The following is a 23368-nucleotide window of genomic DNA, read 5'->3' as shown; positions in this document are numbered from 1 at the left end:
TGAAAATGCCCAAAGACTTAGAAAGAGACAGAATGATGGCACTTCTCTTACACTAAAACAAAATTAACCACAGGCCTATCTACTTACATTTATGTACAGAAATGCACAGTAATAAGGTGATAAGCTTCACACAAAACTTTGTCAGGGCAAAAGGGACTACTGAAACGGGATGTCACTTTCATGTATACATTTGTGTTGTCTGTAAGACAACAAGAGAGCATTCATGTTTTTTTTTTAAGACAAAATGAAACTTTTCAACCTACTTTCTCAAAGGTAACCACTGATTAACAGTTTATTGCGTATTACAGATTTTCTTCCTACATAACCAGACAGATATAAGTTTTAAAAAATAAGTGGTAGGAATTCTGTTTCCAGGAAAGTGGAATAGACACATACTTTACTCCTAAGTATAACTAAAAACCCCATCAGTGCGTAGAAAATAAACATAAGAAAGTCCTAAAAGGTGGAGAAAAGTAGACTCCAGGACTCAGTGAACCATGCAGTTGTGTGCTCCCTGGATTTTTTTTAATTTCATATAATCCAAACATAAAGCTGAACAAATTAGTAACCCAGAAACAGCAATGGGTCCAGACAAAAAAAAGAAAAAGCTCCAATGAGCTGCTCTTTCTAGCTGAGGATCAGAAAAGGGACAGCCTAGCAACACAGAAAACTTTTAGACAATAATTGCTCTACTCCAGCCAAACACCACAGAAACACTGTGGCCACATCCACACTAGCAAAGACCTAGGCCTCTCCCCTCACCAGGCTGTAATGAGGTACCCCCGATCCCATCCAATGGGTTAGTGTCAGAAAAGGCCACGTAGAGAGCCAAGACCTTCATATCAGCCAAGCAATAACAGACCACAAATAACAACCCACCCCAACCCTGAAGCATCAGTGGAGACCGCATAGGGAGCAATAACTGGGCACTCCTTTCCCTCCTAGCCAGAGAAACATCAGTAGAGGCCTAGTGAGGAGCCAGAACTCACATTGACTCAGCAATTGCAGGGAGCATCCCTCAGGTATCAATGGAAACCAAACTCGGAACCTGAACTTACTTCTACCCTTAAGTGGCAGTGAGGAGGTGGCACGTGTTCCCCTTTGGAAGCCAGCCAAAACAAAAGTAAGATCCACAATCTCATAATACTCAATATGTCCAAGTTTCAATCAAAAATCACTCATTGTACCAAAAACCAGAAAGACCTCAAGCTGAATGAAAAAGGTAATAGATGCCAACACCAAGATGGAAAATATTTTAATTATCTGACAAAGATTTTAAAGCAGCAGTCATAAAAATGCTTTGAACAAGCAAGTATGACCCAACTCGAAACAAATGAAAAATAAACTCTCAGCAAAAGAACAAAAAGTTTTAGAACTAAAATACAGAATAACCTATTAAATAAGCTGCTGCTGCTACTGCTAAGTCGCTTCAGTCGTGTCTGACTCTGTGCGACCCCACAGACGGCAGCCCACCAGGCTCCCCCTCCCTGGGATTCTCCAGGCAAGAACATTGGAGTAGGTTGCCATTTCCTTCTCCAATGCATGAAAGTGAAAAGTGAAAGTGAAGTCGCTCAGTTGTGTCTGACTCTTTGCGACCCCATGGACTGCAGCCTACCAGGCTCCTCCATCCGTGGGATTTTCCAGGCAAGAGTACTGGAGTGGGGTGCCATTGCCTTCTCTGATTAAGCAAGCTAAATGAACTAATACTATATGTTCTTATTTTCACTTACTAACTAATGAAAATCTGTCTCTATATACACATGTATAGCATTCTAAAGTAGCTGCAGTGTTTGAATTAACTATCACTTAACTAATCCTCAATTAAAGAACATATGTATTGTTTATAATTTTCTACCATTACAAACCATGCATATTTGCGGAATTATCTATGTCATAATTATTTCTCATATTTAGCCAATGACATCATTTCACTAAAATTAGACTCCTATGTGAAAGGGCATGCGGTTCAAATTTTCATACACTCTGCCAAATAACCTTCTAGAAAAGTCGTACCAATTACATTCCCACCAATAGTGTATGAGTGTACCATACCTGTCAACAGTTATTGTCTCAATTTTTCCCCCGTTTTCTAATCTGACAAGTGAAAATAAAACATTGATGTTTTTATATTCACTTCTTTATTACCAGTAAAGTAAACATATTTTCATGTGCTTAAAAGCCAAAAGTAGTCTATCTTTTGAAAATTACCAATTCAGGTCATTTGTGAATTCACATTATTTATCTTACTAATGTAATACAGCCCTTGGTATTTCACAAACACAAGCTATGTGACATACATGGTGCAAATATATTTCAACCACTCTATTGTTTAACATTGTTGATGCTTTTTTCACAGAAGTTTTTAATTACATTGCATTTAATACAAGTAAAAAGACATCCAACCTAAATATTCAGTCCCAACTAATTTTAGAGCCAATCAATCAAACACTCATACAAACCACTCTCACTACTGGTTAAGAGTATAGAATTAGCCTTTCTGTTCTAATTACAGGAAAGAAAAGGATGCTGGCACCCACTATACAATCAATTAACAATGATCTTCTCCACACACATAGTTTCCCCATGCGGTAGACTGGACTTTTTACCTCATTTTTTAAAATATAATATTCCATTTCCCCTCTGGCATTTCACTGCTACTCTAAATCCCAACCTATTTGGCAGGTGACTTGACAACCTACCTTGTAGCCCTTTTAGGTACGAGAGGATTGACCCTTCCCTCTTGGTGTTCATTGTTATCAGGCACCTATCTCAAACACCAAAATTCTGAAAACTAGCAGACTGCCAATAGACAATTCATTATTATCACTATCCAGGGATTTCTGCTATTATGCTCTGCCCCTCTTAAAAATTACTAAGCTACCCTGGGTATCATAATTTGGACTGCCAGTCAACTCACTTGAGCTACTGCTCAGCTGGGAAAGAACACAAAACAAATGCAATGTATTATTCTCTTGTTTTTCTAGGCATCCATTCTCTCTACTTCTTTTCCTCTCACCAGTTATCCAGAGATTCTGGCCCTGATTTATGACAAGCAGTAGTAACAATTTCATAAAAAATAAGCACAATCACCAGAACTATGATTCTAAAAGTCACATACACAAAATCATAATGGAACAAAAATAGTTTTAAAGGATACCTTTTAATAATGTGAAGGGAAAATAATCCAGAATACATGCTGTGCTATGCTTAGTCGTTCAGTTGTGTCCGGCTTTTTGTGACCCCTTGGACTGTAGCTTGCCAGGCTCCTCCGTCCATGGGGTTTCTCCAGGCAAGAATAATGGAGTGGGTTGCCATTCCCTCCTCCAGGGGATCCTCCCAACCGAGGGATTGAACCCAGGTCTCCCACACTGCAGGTGGATTCTTTGCCAGCTAAGCAACCAGGGAAGCCCAAGAATACTGGAGTGGGTAGCCTATCCCTTCTCCAGGAAATCTTCCTGACCCAGGAATCGAACCGGGGTCTCCTGCATTGCAGGTGGATTCTTTACAAGCTGCACTACCAGGGAAGCCAAAGATATTGTGTGACATCAGTAACCACAACTATATAGCATTACTGCTTAGGGCTAAATACATTACTTAAATTTGTCATTTTATTCAGTCTAACATTTTCAAGTCACAAGTAATTTTTCTTGTAAGTAATTTTATTCATGTTCTAAGATACTTCCATGCTAAAACAGAATTTTTTCATTAAAAAGATCAATACCCCACAAATAACTATGTGCTCATTATACATGTACTTAGTAAAGACCACACCCTTAGCTGAAGAAATATAGCATAAGTTCAACTTTAATTCCTCAGCAATCTATAAACTATATTCCATTGGAGTCTATTTTATCAAAGTATTACCATCCTGGATCAGAAAAAAATAGCTAGGAAGGACATTATTAGTTTAACTCAATGGTTCTCAACAAGGGGCAATTTGGCCCCTCAGAAAACATCTAGCAGTGCATGCAGACATTTTTGGTTGTCACACTGGGGAAAGGAGAAGGGCACAGCCTACTGATATCTAAGCTAGGGATGCTGTTAAACATCTTACAAAGCACAGGACAGCCCCCCCATAAGAAAGAATTATCTGGTCCATAAGGTCTATAAGGATGAGGCTGAGAAATCTGGAAGAACTGATGAAATATGAATATGAACAACAGTGTATCAATGTTAATTTTCCTGATTTTGACCTGTTTCATGTAGCCACATGTAGTCATAAAAGAATGACTTTGTTCCTAGGAAGTACATATCAAAGTATTTAGGAGTAAAGGAACATGTCTTAACTTATCCACAAATGGTTCAGAAAAAGGTAACTGTATATATGTAGACAGAAAGACTGAATGATAAAGCAGTGAGCCAAAATGCTAACAATTGATGAATCTGAGTAGAAAGTATACAGAAATTTTTATTATTCTTACAATTTGAAATTACATCAAAATAAAAGGGTAAACAAGTATTACCACACCTATAAATTTCTTTTTAACTGGAATACTTTGCACAATTTCCCAGTAAATATGTGCAATATAGCAAATCACCTTTTATTCTCTTCTCAAAATAAATTACACTATCTTGAATGAATACTTGTAAATCTGACCCAGATAACTCAAGGAAGCATAAGCTGGGAAGTAAAATTTCTAAAATGTAAACTGCACAGAAAAAGCTAGAAACACTTAGATGTCTACCAAGGACATGACATTCTCTAGTACTTGTCACAGTAAATGCATGACTTAACTTCCCTATATTATATATTTCATGCTCTCAATGCACATTGAAAACTGCAACCATTCACAATCATAGAAGACCTGAACACAATCAAGGGGAAAACATGTATAAGAAATAATACAAAAATATTTTTATGACTCAGATTTTCAGAAGTTTGACATTAGTTCCAAATTCTCGAAATTTACCATTCCTATTTCTAGCCACTTGTTACAAACAGTACCCAACAGATAAACAGTAACAGCTTTGTAGATTTTAACAGTTAATTTCTGGAAAGCAATAATCTAAAATTTTAAAATCAGGAAAAAAATTAGAGCACTTACAGATGTCTGAGACATACTTGACTGTTGTGTGACACTTCCTGTGGGGGACGTAGGTGGTCTTCCACTGGACAAGCTTGCCTAAAATAATAAGATCTTTATGTCTATAAGAAGTCTGAAGTTTAAAACTTTCTTGTACCCGGATACCACAAAAATCACAATAAAGTCAAAACATCTATTTTACAGTCATTTTACAGTCAACATGGATTAAGTTTTGATCAAAAAAATTAAGAAAAAGAGAAAACACTGCACGGTGAAATCAGAAGACCCAAAGGCTCAACTTAGTTTAAGAGCTGCACCCATTGTCAGCTTTACTCTATAGATCTCATCTTTGAAGTGAAATTACCAATCCAATGTTATGAAAAATAAATTGGAGCTATATCAAATGCCACTGGGTTTCAGTTCCTAACTATCATGAACAAGATGTTATTTTAAATTACACTAATGAGAAGAAGTAATAGCTGGGATGTGTTTAACAGAAATAAACCTTTTTCAGGTTCAGTCAACTTGAGATCCTACTCTGGTTACTAGATTTAAATCTCACATTAGAGTTTTATTTAAATAAACGATGCAATAATAACGAAGATCTGTTTAAAAACAAACATTTAATCATAAAATCTTCCTGATAGCAATAAGAATCATATGACTGGATTTTAGAAAAGTATACATACACATTTTTATAGAGAACATTTCTAGAGGGGTGCATAAACAGTGGCCGCCTCTGAAGAGTAGAAAATACCAGTGGGTGTGGAAAAGGAACACCTCTATACCTCTTATGAACGATTTTATACTGTTTTTTTTTTTTTTTAATGAGTATAAATTACTTACATAATTTTAAAAAACCTTTTTTGGTTAAAATGTAAATAAGATTTATGTAACCTTAACTATTCACTGTCATCCCTAGAATTCTATACACACAAGACTGGTACAGCATTTCTGCAATGTAGATAAAAAGGAGAGGGACAAAACTCAGCAACAGAGTAACACATTAAACATTCTTTTTTTTAAACTAACTTTTATTTGGCAGCCTACTATATTTTCTTAAAAAAAAAAAACAACACAAGATATCTGAAAACTCTGCAATAATACCCAGTGTATTTATTTTCAGTAATTGTCTGCAGGCAATGTCAACTTTGGCCTTGTAAGTTCTTAATTCGTTTCAGTCTCACCTGAACAGCAGCAAGGCTCTGAAGCTGGGAACTGCTTAAGTGCTGCTGCTGGAGAGCCGCTGTGTGCAGCATTAAGTGCTGCTGCTGCGCGGCGTACATCTGCTGTAGATACTGAGCAGCTGAGCTGGAAGGGCGATGCAGTGCCTGCTGAATTACCTGTGATAAGTCAATTGAACCAATGTCAAACCATAATCTTAACCATTAAGTATTAGAAAAGCTGTATTAGAAATTTTAAAAAGTAAAAGTAACCATAAAGTATTAGAAATTTAAAATTTCACTCCTTTAATATTCAATATCCTCACACTTATTAACAGTTTTCTCCTAGTTATACATCACTGCTGCTGCTGCTGCTTCTAAGTCACTAGGATTCACTAATCTGTACAGGTTAAAGTTACCCAGTAGAGGCAATTCACAAAAGGAAAAGGGGCTAAGTAAGCATTTGAAAATATCTTCAATCTCATTAGTAGTCAAAACTTACAAATTAAAACACAACACTTTTTCAACCTTCCAATGGATAAACATTTAAAAGAATCCTACTACTACTGGAGAAACAGATTCACTCATATACTGTTAATAACAATGTAAATTGGAATACCCATTTTGGATAAAATGGAATACCCATTTTGGATAAAACTTTTTATTTAGAATTCGCGATTTGGGTATAAAAAGAATATGTATACCCTGGATAGCATACTGAAAAGCAGAGACATTACTTTGCCAACAAAGGTCCGTCTAGCCAAGGCTATGGTTTTTCCAGTGGTCATGATGGATGTGAGAGTTGGACTGTGAAGAAGGCTGAGCACCAAAGAATTGATGCTTTTAATTGTGGTGTTGGAGAAGACTCTTTAGAGTCCCTTGGACTGCAAGGAGATCCAACCAGTCCATCCTAAAGGAGATCAGCCCTGGGATTTCTTTGGAAGGAATGATGCTAAAGCTGAAACTCCAGTACTTTGGCCACCTCACGTGACGAGTTGACTCATTGGAAAAGACTCTGATGCTGGGAGGGATTGGGGGCAGGAGGAGAAGGGGATGACAGAGGATGAGATGGCTGGATGGCATCACCGACTCGATGGACATGAGTCTGAGTGAACTCCGGGAGTTGGTGACGGACAGGGAGGCCTGGCGTGGTGCAATTCATGGGGCCACACAGAGCTGGACACGACTGAGCAACTGAACTGAACTGATACCTTGCACGTATTACAAACAGTAATGTATAACAGATCAGTGCCGTCCAATACAGTAGCCACTAACCCTAAGTATCTACTAAGCACTTACAAGGAGACTAGTGCAACCAAGGAACCAAGTTTTTAATTTTACTGAATTTTAATTTAAATATAAAATAGCCACATGCAGCTAGCAGCTACTATATTAAACAGAGCAGATAACAACTATCAACAAAACAGTTTCCAAATACATTTAGGTGGAAAAAGGTCACTTAATAGTGTACAGAGTAAGATACCATCTATATTAAAATATTTTAAACAATATTCAGGAAAACATTAAAAGACTACTGATAGGTAGCTAGATTAGAAGTGCTTTTTACCTGATTCTCATTTGTATTTTTTCTAAATGTCTGAAAAAACTTAGCTTCATTATAGTAATAACCACATAAAATTATAAAGCCATTTTTTTAAGAAAATTACTAAGTAACCACTCATTTTTTTTAAATGTCAGGTGCAACTGTTTCAACACAAAATAAAATTATTCTTACTAAAAAAAAATTCTTATAAGTGCTCATTACTGTGACTATTTATTAGTAAAATAAAAACTCTGAACCCAAACTTCATAAACTGATAAATGTGAAACAATCAAGAGTTCTAATAAAAGAGAAAAATCCTTTATTTGTCCGAATGGTACACTGGACTACACCAGTCCTCTGCAATCACAGCCCAAAGTCATGTCATGCCCATGGGGACTCTCAAACAGCACCCTCAATCTCAAGATCAAACCAGAGTTTTCAAAGAGCTAATGGAGAAAAAGAGACAAAATCCTATAGTATGAGCTTCTGAGTCAGGATACCTTTATCACAAAGCTATGAATGTCTTTATTAAAATTCCAAGAAAGCACGTTTCCTTGTGTTTTTTACCTTCCTGCATTCATGTCTCAATTCGCCAACAATAGACTGCTACACCTGCTGCAGATTCCTGTCACAAAATCAATATAGGCTTTTTACCCCTAGTTGCAGGGAAGTACAGACCAGCATTAAGTGCTTTAGAACCACAACAATATATCTTTTTGGTTAGGTCATCTGTATATGTTGCTCTAATTCCATAACAAAACTCTAAAATCAAACTGAAATTAAAAATGAATAACTTATTTTTTCTATTGTCAGCACAATTTTTCATTACCATTCAGTGCCATACTCATGGATGAGAGACTCTTTAAAAACAAGTTAAAGATACAGCACGTTGCTCTCATTTTGTTCCTCTGGAGCAAGGAAGGTGAAAAGGATTCACAGGGGTGGGAAAAAAAAAAAAAAAGCTGAAAGGTATTAAACTATTTAGGTAGTTCAATAAATATTGATTTGATTACATTTTAAGGGAAGCAATTCTATGATCTTGTAAGAATTAGAGTTAGTGCTCGTCGTGAGATATTATCTTCAACTACAAATCTCGAGTAACTGTTTTTTTTATTAACACAGCCAGCTTAGAAAATAGGTGGAGAACAAAATGGTATTTAAAATATCACATTATCTTTATGTTCAAGGATCTAGATATTCTTCCCTGTTTCCCTTGCCTCAGAGAAAGGTGAAAAACATTAAAACCACTATGTTCCAGTCTGAATTTCTACTGAACTGACGGACGAGTTTCCAACAATCCTGATTCTACTCCACAGTAATTTCAGAATACTAAGCCATATAACAACTAGACAGTCAGTATACTGGGATCTGCACTCTAGAAAAATGGATCAGAGAGATGACTAAACCAGGTCTGTTTTTTTTCAGGGTGGAGTGCAATTATGCAGATTTGAGAAAGAACATTAGGTTTAATGGGAAAAAATCTCAGTGTTTAAGGGCACAACTCTAAAGTCAAGAGTACCAACTAGGTATGTGAGTTTAGGAAAGTTATTTAGCCAATTTAAAACATCAATTTTTCCATCTGTTGAATGGAGATAATCCATGTAAAGCATTTATCAAATACTTAGCACATAATTATTCAGTATGTATTAGTTACTATCATTTACTGAGTATATAACGTGTCCCACAAAATTCTAAATCCTTCATCTAATCCTCATAACTTATTAAGCAGGTGGTCTCATTTTCATTTTATAGTTTCCTGAGGCTCAAGGAGATTATGCCTCTCACTCAAGGCTAGCTACAGTAAAGAAAATGGAATTCAAACAAAAACTGCATCAGTCTGCAATGCCCATACTCTTTTTATGCAATACCATATTGCCTCAACCTCCATTATTATAAAGGCTGCCTTGCTGTATCTCACTGTTTGCTGAAGCCAGGGTAGGCAAGGAGTGAGCAGGGAAGCTGGAAGAAGATACAAGGAGCCAGAAGAACTGCAGACACATTTCTTCTCTCCTGACTGGCACAGCAGCCATAACAGCAGACATGCTGTATTCGCTTGTGGTTGACCCAACGGACATAGCCATAATGCTGCCGCAAGGGCTTTTCAGGTGGAGCTTATATAGGTTTACAGAACAAAAGTGGCCCGTGGTTAAGGGGGTACATCGGGACACACATACACTGTGCTATAAGTGATCTCAGCTGTTACACAACTGTATTTACAAAACGTGGGGTGAGAGCAAGAGACTATGGAGCGAGAGAGCCTGACCACCACCATCTTTGCTAATTTGCTCCTAAACTTTGCAGCTAAATTTATTTTCTCAACTAAGTGATCAGCCTAAGACTTTTCCTAATTAAATATTCCCTTTCTCCTCTGCCCCTGATAGCTCCTAATGGATCCTCTTGCTTAGAGTTCTTAGGTTTAAAACGAACCTCTGAACTTATCTACAGACCTGAATAAACCCTAAGTCCAAATTTTGGGTTCAAATACACAATAATCCAGAAAAACCTAGAGTCATTTTCATGTTGGGGCTCTTGGTCGAGTTTCCCCACTTGCAGCAACACCTAGGGACCTTCCAATTATAATTTTCCTGACATTGTTTTCGAAGCTACATGCTGACAAATGGAGGCCCTCCCAATAGAATGATTATTAAATAACTCTGTTGGTAGTTCCAAACGTTCACAATTCTAACTGTACTCATTTAGAGGGTAATCATGTAACTCCTTTGAGGATACGAAACAATACATTTACCTGGCTTAAGCGAAAAGTAATGGCTCCCAAGTCTTAGCCTACCCATCACGGTAACTGAAATACCTGTACAGCATGTCGGTCTGAGCCACTATAGACAGAGATCTGTGGTTGCTGCATTCGAGAGGAGGAAGTAGTGATGGTGGTGGTGGTGGTGCTACTGTTTGTCGTCGACACCGAAGATGTTCCCGGGTTTGGTTCACTATCCATAGCTGTACTGTGGTCCTTAAATCTAGCAGACAGCACAAAGGATTTGTATTGGCAAAAGCGTTATACTGTTTAAAGAATATTTAATTATTCCAAGAAATGATCAGAACAGTCTAAATTTCTAAGAAGGACCTCATAAAATACAGATGGCACACAGTCACCATAAACACGTGAATCGGAAAAATACTCTACAAAGATAAAGCATAATTAAAAATTCATATCTACTAAATTTGAACCCTCTGGATTCAGGATACAGAACTCAGATAAAGCCTGGCCTAAAGTTTACCTTTTTATTGTTGAAGGAAGATGAGTGTCTTGAAACCAAAACAGGTGATGACAGAATACTTTACTACCTGGTAAAATTAAAACTTAAGCAATATCAGAGTATTCAAATACTTCTTTATATTCTTTTGACCATACTGATTACAAATTAAAATCATTCTTCTTATGTAGACATTAAAAAAGGATGCCTGTGGACTTGTGCTAGCTTAGTTTAGTTTAGCCAATTAACTCAATTTTTGGTTACCATATGTACTTTATTTAAAAATACGTTCTCTAGGAAAATAAGTTAAAAAATAATTTATTAACTCAAACTGCTTTCCCTGTAATTATTCTACAATTCTGTCCTTACCACATCTAATAGCTCTGAGTTAATACTCATAAGCAGATTACTCTGGGTAAATAAGAGAAGCAGTGGAAAACAATTTCCCCACTTGCTAACAAAAATCTCTTTCACAAAATACAACTCCAAATTTTGAAAACAGCGTTAACTATGTCACTTTCCTTATACAAGAAGTGCAGTTTTGTACTATTCTGATTATAGTCCCTCCAACATTACAAACTCATTTCACTGTTGTGATACAAATACAGAATTTTTATTTTAATAAATTCAAACAACATATTAAGTCATTTCTGAGTGCTTTAATGTTGTTAGAAACTAGAACTATAATATTTATTGTAGGGATAGAAATGCACCACAAAAAGCAAACTTAAGAATATACTGGTTTTCTCTGCCTTTCTTTTCCTCTAAGAAACATAATATGACCCACCTCACATGAGAAGTACTGACAAGAACGTAACACTTTCTACTTCAGGAAAAGACAAAAGAATTTGGCACTAACTGTGTATACGTGCACTATTTCCACATAGTGTCCTTTTACCTACAAATTTTCTTTGTTTTTTATATCACATATATAAACAGTATTTATATGTATAATCATAAGAGTATGATTGCTCTGTGAGGAATCAAATGTTTTTAAAAGCCCGATTTATAAGAGGAAACGCGAAAGGAAAAAAAGTGGGGAGCCAAGTCTTACTAATCTTTTTGATTAATAAATGACTCACACACTTTTAGACTTCTCTGGGGTTTTTACTGTGGGGGAGGGTTGGGGAGCGGTTTATTAGTTTTGCAAACTCCTTTCCATTCATCAAATCACAGCAGCATATGTTAACAATACAATATCATACAGGTATGGTGGTAGATAAACTTTTTACCAAATTGCTACCTGTCATAACACTTCTGAACCACGCATCAATGATATGCAAAAAGCCAGCTTTAATTCTGGTCCTTGTACAGTGCTGTTCTGCTCAACCATCTCCTCAAACCCTGCAGTAAGCAGTTCAGTAACTAAATATGGTCACAGAGAATCCAAAATCTAGACACAAGTCTAAACATCGGTGGGTAGAACTGGCCAAATCATTAAACTGCATCTGGAGACCTGGCACAAAAGAACAATTTTGCTAACTCCACCGACTAGCCTTGTATATTGCCTGCAAAACACAAACGGCAGTTCCGCTGCACAAGCGGCCTACCCAGGAAACACTTAAGTTTGAGTCGCTAACTAAGCATACCATCACACCGCCACACAAGAATGTGGCCCTCTAGGGCGGCAACTACACTGCAGCCAGAGACCGGAGGGAAAGAAAGATCTTTCCTACCAGGGTGTTTTCAACCTCGCCAAACACGCCATAGCCCCCGCCGCTGAGACACCTCCTCCGAGCCTGCCGAGGGAGGGAGTGAGCAGCCCCACGTCTCGGGCTCTCCCACGGAGGCGCAGTGGGGTGGCGCCGGGGCGGGAAGGAGGCGAGCGTGAAGGAGGCCTGGCAGTGCCCGCCCAGCCCTACCCTGCCTCCGCGGGCCCCCGGTGCGGGCGGCCGTCACAACGCTGCCCGCGGGGCCCACTTGCAGGGATGACAGCCTCTGAGGGGCCCACCCGGGCTCATCTTCCAGAAGACCCCGGCGGTAGGGGTCCGAGGAGGGACCCTGCGCACAGGGCCCCGCAGATCCGGGACCAGACGGCGGAAGGGGCGCTCCCGCCTGGAGGTAACTGGACCCTTACAGTTCGGCTCCGTCCCCCGACAAGGGCCAAGCAGGCTCCTCCACGATAAGGAAGCTCTCGCGTCCCCCTTTCCCCGCACTGCCCGCGAAAGAGCCCTGAGCTTTCCCCTTGGGGGGACTTGTCGCTGCCCCCTCTCGCCCCCCAGTTACGACATCAGTCACCAGCAAGTCACTCACTCCGCTTCCGCCATCTTCTCTCCTCCATCACTAACATGGGCTGCGCATGCGCCCCCCGGCGGCGGCAGCGGCGGCCGCGGCAGAAGAGGGAGGAGGGGCGGGGTCGGCTCAGCCTCGGGCCCCCGAGGTCACGTGGGGCCTTCGTCTCCCAGTTCCTCCTCCCTGAAGGCTTGCTGGCTCGGGGAAGTGACCAGGTTTTGCCGATTTAGGTGTCAGTGTCTCACGTGCACCCCCTCGCTTTTTCTAGGATCTTCTTCCTACTGGGGAGGGGTGTCTAACCGATATATGAAAAGTTCTGATTAGACTGTTAAATGACAAATTTTATGAATATCTAAAATATACCAAAGCTTGTGCAAACTTCAAAGAGGGAGATGGAAGAGAATGACGCGAGAATTGGATGCTGAGGTCTCAGAGTGAAAGGAAATGCCATGGTAGCTGCAGGGCTTGTTGCCTGGGGCGCATGGCAATTTGGGGATAGAACCAGCAGGCCCTGTCTTGGGCTCAGAGATAGAGTTCTGGATGCCCATGCGGTAGACAGTTAAGGTATTATCGTATTACCCTATGTATATCACCCACTTCTTTGACATGAATTTACTGACCGCTTAATGGCGATTACAAGTTTGCATACCGCAGAGAGAACAAGCGGGAATAGCCACCAGTTTGCTAAGATAATTTACTGTATTCTACACACGTGGCAACTAATCTGAAGCAGGATGAGACAAATGTGTGAAGATGAGTGAACCAAGTCCCTGTCTTCCAACAAGTCTTAATCTGTCTTTTACAGAGAGAGGCACACAATCTAAGTGTTCTGACATAGGTCCATTAAGTGCTGTGGAAATTTAAATTCAAGGAATAATAAATCTTCACTGCCCTTCACCAAATAAAGCATTTTGAACACAAATAATGCCTTCTTTTTGCACTTTTTAAGATGGTGGAGTCACATTTCAAAACTGAGAAATGAGGAACTTCCCTGGTGGTCCAAAGGTTAAGATTTGGTCCTTCCAATGCAAGGGGCCAAGATTTCATCCGTGGTGGAACTAGGGTTCTACATGCTGCACTGCAATGGCAAAAAAAAAAAAAAAAAAAAACCTGAGAAATTAATTACTGATATAAATTCAACACAAAGTGTAATATGGTCTAATGAAAATATGCTTAATCTTACAAATCCTGTGATCAGGATGTCCCTAGGGGAAGGAAAAGATCACTTTCAATGTCGGCTAAATTGTCCCTTTGCCACATCTCCCTGTATGATAACATTGTTTCTCTATCTTATTTTCTTATCTGAAAGCAAAACCCTTCCTACAACCCCTAGGAGAACTCACTGAGAAAGTCCCCTTTGAAAATTCCCTGTAGATGCTTAAAAATAAGAAATTACTACTTCATCTTTCTTTTCTGATTTTTTCAGATGATGCCATTGCCATATAATTCCCAAGAATCAACTGTTGGGATTTCCCTGGCAGTCCAGTGGTTAAGACTGTGCACTTCCAGTACAAGGGGTGCGAGTTCAATCCCTCATCACAGCAGAATTAAGATCCTGCATGCTGTGTGGTCAAAAAACAAGTTGACTGTCTATTGGTATTGCTGAAATTTTCATTCATCAAAACAAAACTGAAGAAAGCAGTCTTAAGGACTTCCCTGGTAGTCCAGGGATTAAGAGTCTGCACTCATAATGCAGGCAGCCCAGGTTTAATCCCTGGTCTGGGAACTAGATCCCACATAGAGCAACTAAGTTTGCATGCCACAAGTAAAGATCCCCCATGCCGCAACTAAGACCTAGTGCAGCCAAATAAATAAAAAATTTTAATTTTTTTTAAAAAGCAGTCTTAGACCTAAACATGAAAAATGCATAATCCAAAGGAATGTTTGGAAAAAATATGCCAAAATTGTTCCTTTTCATCCCTCTTTCTTTGAACATCCAAGGCCTGTATCTGTATTGTCATCTCATGCAGATTGGCCTTAAAAGTCATAATACATATTGGATAAAGTCAGGCCAGTACTGCTTTTCTTTTTTTTTTTTTGGCCACACCCAGTGGCTTGCAAGATCTTAGTTCTCCAACCAGGGATCAAACCTGGGCCCAGAAGTGAAAGGACCAAGTCCTAACCACTAGAGCACCAGAGAATTCCCAGTACTACTTTTTTAGAAACATTTCAAACCCAACATTTATTATAACAACAACTAGTATTTGTCTAGCCTTTTACTGAAGGCAGAGGATTTCCACAAACTCATTTGATCTTCACAACAATACTAGTTATCATTTTCATTTATCACAGAAATATAGTGAGGTCAAGGTGATTAAATGACTATGGTGACTGCTAGAATGGAGTTCCAGACTTGGGGTTCTAACTTAAGTTTTCCATGGCCAAAGTCAAGTTTTCTTCACTGCATCATTCAGAAAGCCACTGTGTGAAGTGTTAGAGGAGACAAGGTATAATACAGGACTACTCTCAAGAAACTTACCAACACTTATCTGATGAAACAGAGGAAGGTGTTTTACCTCTTGGTGATTTCTTATGGAAAAGATTTATGTCATGCTAATAGAACTTGAAACTTTCTTAAGTTTCCAGGAAGTGTTGCTTTGGAGAAGTGCTAGCATCCTATATAATTTTAGAAAAATCCCTCTAGCAAGGATGCTTTGGAGGTAAGTGAAACCGGAGACCTGGAAACTAATTGGAAAACTCTACTAATCCCTAGAGAAATGGTAAAAGGCTCCAGGAATGAAAAGAAGGGATAGATTAAAATTTGGTTCCTTTGGTGTACTAGTCACACATCAAGTGCAATAGATACATGTGGTTAGTGGCAACTGTATGGTACCATGCAAATATAAAACATTTCTATCATTACAGAAAGTTCTATTGGACAGTGCTGGTCTGAACACTAGATCGAGCATTGGCAAACTACTATTTCTATCTTAGTTTGGGCTGTTATGACAGAGACCATGCACTGGATGGCTTAAATGAACTTTTTTTCCCACAGTCCTGGAGACTGGGAAGTCCAGGATCAAGGTGCAAGCAGATTCAGTATCTGGTGAGGTCCCTTCTCACTGTATCCTTACATGGTGGAGAGAGAAGGCAGAGGAGCAAGACTGGGGACCATGGGAATTCGGCCCACTTCATGTAACTCACTTGTGGCTTCAACACCTGTTCAGCCCTGTTGTTACTGACCGGGGTTCTTGGCCTTCCTCAATCAATAGAAATTGACTAGAGGCCAGACAAGAAAGTCAGGTGAGGCTTTACTGGGGCCCCTGCTGCAGCAGGGGGAAGTGAGAGCAAACAACAGATTCCCTTGCTTGCTTGCTCCCAGTGAGGGGGGCAAGCTTGTTCCTTATATAGAACAAGAGCAGCAGCATCAGGGGTGTGTTCAAGGGTCAAGGGCTTAGGTGGTTTGCCTATCCCTTAGGTGGTGTTGTGTGCAAGGGTGTGATTTTTCTTCCGACACCCTGTTATTGCTCCAGGCTCTTCAAAAGTGTGGCAATCAGGTTTTTTCGTCTCTTTGTATCTTTTGGTCCACAATTTATCTTAATGTGCACACAGTTATTTTTAGTCCCATACAGTTTCTTTGTGTTTTGTGGCTTGAGGAGATGTGTGTCCAAGTGCGAGCATTGCAGCACTGCAGCAAAGGGTCCCAAGTCCCAGCCTGTCTCACTAACATGTATAATCCACTCCATTTGATGGGTAGGATATTGCTATGCACATTCAGCTTTACGGCTTGATAGACCAGATGATACTCAGTTCATAATGGGCAGCTCAAATTCCATGGTAATTTGGTGACCCATAATTAAGCGATCAGTCTCACTAAGGTCAAATAAATTCTTCAAACCAGGTTTCAGCAGTATGTGAACTGAGAACTTCCAGATGTACAAACTAGATTTAAAAAAGACAGAGGAACCAAAGATCAAATTGCCAACATATGCTGGATCATAGAAAAAGCAAGGAAATTCCAGAAAAACATTTCCTTCTGCTTCATTGACTATGCTAAAGCCTTTGACTGTGTGGATCACAACAAACTGTGGAATATTCTTAAAGAGATGGGAATACCAGACCATCTTCCTACCTCCTGAGAAACCTGTATGCAGGACAAGAAGCAACAATTAGAACCAGACATGGAACAACAGACTGGTTCAAAACTGGGAAAGGAGTATATCAAGGTTATATATTGTCACCCTGCTTATTTAACTTATATGCAGAGCACATCATGCAAAATACCGGGCTGGATGAATCACAAGCCGGAATCTAGATTGCTGGGAGAAATATCAATAACCTTAGACGTGCAGATGATCCCACTTTAATGGCATAAAATGAAGAGAAAATAAAGAGCTTCTTGATGGAGATGAAAAAGGAGACTGAAAAAGCTGGCTTAAAACTCAATGTTAAAAAAACTAAGATCATGGCCTCCGGTCCTATCACTTCATGGCAAATAGATGGGGAAAATGTAGACACGGTGTCAGATTTCATTTTCTTGGGTTCCAAAATCACTGTGGATGGTGACTGCAGCCACGAAATTAACAGACACTTGCTCCTTGGAAGACTACCTATGACAAACATAGACAGCATGTTAAAAAGCAGAGACATCACTTTGCCAGCAAAGGTCTGTATAGTCAAAGCCATGGTTTTTCCAGTAGTCATGTATGGATGTAAGAGTTGGACCATAACAAGGCTGAACCCCGAAGAATTTAAACTCTCGAACTGTGGTGCTGGAGAAGACTCTTGAGAGTCCCTTGGATAGCAGGGAGATCAAGCCAGTCAATCCTAAAGAAAATCAACCCTGAATATTCATTGGAAAGAGTGATGCTAAAGCTGAAGCTCCAATACTTTGGCCACCTAATGTGAAGAGCTGACTCATTAGAAAAGATCCTGATGCTAGGAAAGATTGAAGGCAGGAGGAGAAGGGGGAGACAGAGGATGAAATGGTTGGATGGCATCACTGACTCAATGGACATAAGTTTTAGCCAACTCTGGGAGATAGTGAAGGACAGAGAAGCCTGGTGTGCTGTAGTTCATGGGGTCACAAAGATTCGGACACCACTCAGCAACTGAACCAACAACAAAGGTCAAGGAGCAGGCCAAGAGCTGTTTCTCAAAAGGGCAGCTATCTGCAGAGGATGATGGAGCTTTGTTCCAAAATCCTAATCGCTTGCTGTGATTTACCCATAGGGGCCTGCTGAAGGCTTGCTTCAGTTATGTCTAACTCTTAGCAATCCCATGGACTATAGCCCTCCAGGCTCTTCTGTCCATCGGATTCTCCAGGCAAGAAGACTGGAGTGGGTTGCCATGCCCTCCTCCAAGGGATCTTCCCAGGGATTGTACCATGTCCCCTGCGGCTCCTGCATTGCAGATGGATTCTTTACCTCTGAGCCACAGAGGGGTAAGGGTGGGGAGCAGATGCAGCATTTTATTCTTCACTTTAGAAGGGATATCTCAATATGGTCCACACCACTGGACCTCCTAGAAATTTCACTGACATAAAAGAAATGTCACTGAATTTTTGTCAGATTTATTTTCCACCCCCTGACACACAAATGTCTTACCAAAAAGTCTAGAGTTGTTGCTACTTTTTGCTCACCACATCCAATCAGCATGGTGTCATCAATGTAAAAGACCAATGTGATATGATGTGGAAGACAAAGGTGATCAAGATTCTTATGAACTGTGGGCTCAAGACTTCCCTGGTCGTCCAGTGGTTAATATTCTGTGCTCCCAACACAGGGGGTCCAGGTTTGATCCCAGTCAGGGAACTAGATCCCACATGCTGCAATAAAGATAGAAGATCCTGGCAACAAGACCCGGCACAGCTAAATAAATAAATAATTAATTAATTTTTTAAAGATTCTTGCAAGCTAGTTATGACACAGGCTGGAGAATTGATTTAGCCCTGATGTAGGGCTGTGAAGATGTACTGCTGGCCTTTCCAGCTGAAAACAAACTGCTTCTGGTGGTCTTTGCTAACAGATATCAAAGGAAAAAACATTTGTCAGATTGATAGCTGCACCAGGTACCAGGGGATGTATTAATTTGCTCAACCAATAAAACCACATCTGGCAGAGCGGCTGCAATTGGAGTTACCACCTGGTTTAGCTTACAATAATCCACTGTCATTCTCCAAAATCCGTCTGCCTTCTGCACAGGCCACACAGGCCTTTTTGAATGGAAATGTGGTGGCACTTATCTCTGCAGTTCCTCCAGGAATTCAGTGTTGCTTTTGGTTTACTATTTTCCTAAGTAGAAGCAGTTCTAGAGGTTTCCACTTGATCTTTCCCACCATACTAGCCCTCATTCCGCAGGTCAGGGAACCAACGTGGGGACTCTGTGAGGTGCTCAGTGTATCTATTCTAATTATTAATTCCAGGACTGGAGGATAATCACAGAATGGGCTTGGGGACCCAGTGTCCCCACTGTGAGACAGACTTGAGATAAAACTCAATCGATCACCTGACTTCCATAAGCCCCTTCCAAGACAGTGTACCACAGTGATGTTTGATCTCCTGGAATTCAGTTCAGAGCCAGTGTCCATTAGTTCCCAAACAGTCTGATTATTTTATTTTTTCTCAGTGCACGGTTTCCCTACCAAAAAGATTTGAAGTCCCTTTGGTGAAGTCTGGAGAAAGATTTTCTGTATACATTTTGATGGTGTACCAGTGTCATTTCTCTGGGGGATATAGCCTCCCCTTTACCTGAGGGATTCTGAGGTCTGTAAACTGTCTCAAGTCTGGGAAATGTTGGAAGGGATATGACTCTCTTTTTATGATTCAGGTTAGACTTCTCTTTACTTGACCTAGAACTTTTCTGTTGATACTGTTTCAGTAGGAATTTAGTGGGTTTTCTGTCTATTTCACTTCTAGGAATACCATGATCAACTAGCCAATGACTTAGGTCCGCGCAAGCCAGACCGTTCTGCTTGCTGCTTTGATTCTGCTGTCCGCCACGGTGACCATGCCCATCTTTGTCTTTGGCAGTGGTGTGCTGCCACTTGGCCCCTGCTATGCTAGGATCCAATTACTACTATTTCATTTAGGTTTCTCTGTTCAGTGGCTGCAGGTCCCACTGGCCTACAGAGAAGAGCAATCACTGACCACTTCAGGAATGTTGGAGCTCCTCTCACAAATTGCTATAGACTGAATACTTGTGTTCCCCCAACATTCAAACATTGAAGCCATAACCCCCAGTGTGATAGCATTTGGAGACTTTGGGAGGTAAGTAGGTCATCAGAGTTGAACCTCTATAAATGGGATTTAGTGCTCTTGGAAGAAGAAAGATGAGAGAGATGATCTCTTTCCACCACGTGAGGATACAGCAACAAGGTGGCCATTGTCTGCAAACCAGGAAGAAGTTTCTCACCAGACACCACATTGAACCTGCCAGCACCTTGAACCTGGACTTCCCGCTCTCTGGAACTGTGAGAAAGAATTCTTTGTTGTTTAAACTGCTCAGACTATGGTATTTATCATAGCAGCCCCGACTGACTAACACAAGCCCATGGACCAAACCCAACCTGCTGCTTGTTTTTGTATAGCTGTCAAGCTAAGAATGGTTTTTATGTTTTCTAACAATAGAAAAAAAATATGAAAGGAAGAATAATGTTTTGTGACAAGTGAGAATTATGTGAAATTTGTGTTTCAGTATCCATAAATAAGGCCTTATTGGAACACAGCAATGCTCATTCATTTATGTGCTGTCTACAGCAACTTTTGCGTTGCAAGGGCAGAGGTGAGCAATTGCAATAGACACTACAATGGTTCACTTGGCAGAAAAAGAATGCTGACCTATGTTCTAAATCACTGATCACCTTGTGCTGGGCCCTTTCTCGGTAGTTAATATGGCATATACATTGTCCAACACCCAACTACACTATGATTGCTTTCCTAATATGACACAGAAGATGGACTGACTCAGATTTGAATACTGGTACAGACCTGAATCGGAGAAGGCAATGGCACCCCACTCCAGTAATTTTGCCTAGAAAATCCCATGGACGGAGGAGCCTGGTGGGCTGCCGTCTATGGGGTCAACACAGAGTCAGACACGACTGAAGTGATGCAGCAGCAACAGATCTGAATGTAAAGTACTGAAGGTTTTAGTTTTATAATGTGAAAAAAAGAGGAACAACACCTTCAAGATTGTCATACAGTCTTAAAAACCCAAATGTAAAGTCTAAAAAAGTCCTCTTTTAAAAAGTTTTTTTATTTATTTGTTCCTGCTCTGTGTCTCTGTTGTTGTGTACAGGCTTTCTCTAGTTGTGGTGAGCAGGCCCTACTCTCTGTGGGAGTGTGGGCTTATTGCCATGGCTTCTCTTCTTGCAGAGCATGATCTCTAGAGCATGCAGGCTCAATAATTGTAACACACATGCTTTGTTGCCCTGTGGCATGAAGAATCTGCCTGGACCAGGAATCGAACCCATGTCCCTTGCATTGGCACTTGAATTCTTAATCATTGGACCGCCAGGGAAGTCCCTCTTTTACTTTTTGAAATTTTTATCAAGATCTTCCTTCACCTGGTCTTGCCTAAATACTCAGTAGGTTTTAAATACTTGTTGTGGGACTGAATGCTTCAATATTTGCATGAATAAAGCCTAAAATTCTAGTACATCCTACATTCTAGTAGACTGGAACGGCACACTGTATGGACTTGTTCTTGCTTTTCCTTGAAAATAACATCCTAAAACCAAATACTTTAGTGAATAAAGCAAATAGTATTGAAACTGAGAAAAGAGTCTAGTCCTGCCACCTTTCATCTATTCTTACAATAATTGGTGTGTTAATCAATGCTATCAATCTTGTATACCTCTGTTCCTGCTGCTGCTGCTGCTAAGTCACTTCAGTCGTGTCCGACTCTGTGTGACCCCATAGACGGCAGTCCACCAGGCTTCCCATCCCTGGGATTCTCCAGGCAAGAACACTGGAGTGGGTTGCCATTTCCTTCTCCAATGCATGAAAGGGAAAAGTGAAAGTGAAGTCGCTCAGTCGTGTCTGACTCTTAGCGACCCCATGGACTGCAGCCTACCAGGCTCCTCCGTCCATGGGATTTTCCAGGCAAGAGTACTGGAGTGGGATGCCATTGCCTTCTCTGGACACTGTTCCTGGTCCTCTATATTTACCTAGATGATAAATCATAGAGACAGGGACCTTTAAAGCTTGAAGGGACATTCGCTGTCACATGCCCCATGGGGGAAGAATCCATGGTAATAGCAGAATTTGAACTCTGGTCTCCTATCCACCCAGTCCTGGAGTTGCCTACCTTGTGCCAAAAAGCCTTACTTGAAGCATGTAGGTACTTGATATGTATTTGAAGCAGCTATTGACTTTCATTTCCATTCTTTTCCAACTTTTATGCTGTATTAGCATTGTGGCAGCTTGAAAGAGTTTTTATAAGTAGAGTGGTAGAGTTAGACAAACTTAGATTTGAATCCTGATTTTGCCACTAACTAGCTGTGTGACCTCTGGCAATGCCATCAGCTCCCTCTTCAAAATATAGCCTTTATTGGAGCAGGCTAGAGAGGCAGGATCATAGATGTGTAACATCACTGTCTTTAAAGACAGAGAGCCTTCAGAAAGGAACACAGAACTGCTGACATGGTGTTTTTAGCCAATGAGACCTGTACTGGAGGTACAATGAGACCTGTATTTCTCACCCACAGAGCTATAAGAGATCAAGCCCTGAGCCTTTGGAGTGGGAGCACTTACTCCAAGACCCTAGACTACCAGCGAACTAACCCTAGGGAATATCAAATAGAACTCACACAAAAGAAACCATTTGAATACAAGACCTGGCATCACCCAACCACCAGTATCACCCTGTGTAGGATGCCTCATGTAAACAATGAAGGAAACAAAAATACAAACCCAGTCTTCAGCAGACAGGATTACCAGCTCACTTAGCCTTGCCTATCAGAGGAAAAACAAACAAACAAAAACTCAGCACAAATCTCACCCTATTCAAAGCTTACACACACACACACACACAAAAAAAACAAAGCTTACACAAACCACTGGACCAACCTTAGGAAGGCAGAAACCAAAAGGAAGAAAGAATTCAACCTTGAAGCCTGGGAAAAGGAGACCTCAAACACAATTAGTTAAAGAAAAATAATGAAAAGGAAGAGAAATAGTATACAAATGAAGGAACAAACTAGAAACACAGAAATGCAAGTAAATGAAGAGGAAATAGGCAAACTACCTGAAA

General features: G+C 40.2%; 1 protein-coding gene across 5 annotated transcripts in view; it reads right to left on the bottom strand.

Annotated features, from left to right (window-relative positions):
• The window catches only part of PHC3 (polyhomeotic homolog 3), an 84034-nt gene extending 70744 nt beyond the window's left edge, over positions 1-13290 (bottom strand). For all 5 annotated transcript variants that reach the window (XR_003511075.1, XM_027541430.1, XM_027541439.1 and 2 more), the window contains exons 1-4: positions 13196-13290; positions 10540-10705; positions 6212-6367; positions 5046-5123 (exon numbers count right to left, since the gene is read on the bottom strand). Coding sequence is in view for 4 of the 5 variants with exons in the window: in XM_027541430.1 (XP_027397231.1) it covers positions 5046-5123; positions 6212-6367; positions 10540-10705; positions 13196-13209 (414 nt within the window). In the remaining variant the exon portion in view is untranslated. The remainder of the gene's footprint in view (positions 1-5045; positions 5124-6211; positions 6368-10539; positions 10706-13195) is intronic.
• Positions 13291-23368: the final 10078 nt, after the last annotated feature.

The sequence above is a fragment of the Bos indicus x Bos taurus genome, chromosome 1 (genome assembly GCF_003369695.1).
Source record: "Bos indicus x Bos taurus breed Angus x Brahman F1 hybrid chromosome 1, Bos_hybrid_MaternalHap_v2.0, whole genome shotgun sequence".
Classification (NCBI taxonomy): Eukaryota; Metazoa; Chordata; class Mammalia; order Artiodactyla; family Bovidae; genus Bos; species Bos indicus x Bos taurus.
The sequence above is the reverse complement of the archived record's forward strand: the minus strand, read 5'-3'. Positions and strand labels throughout refer to the sequence as shown.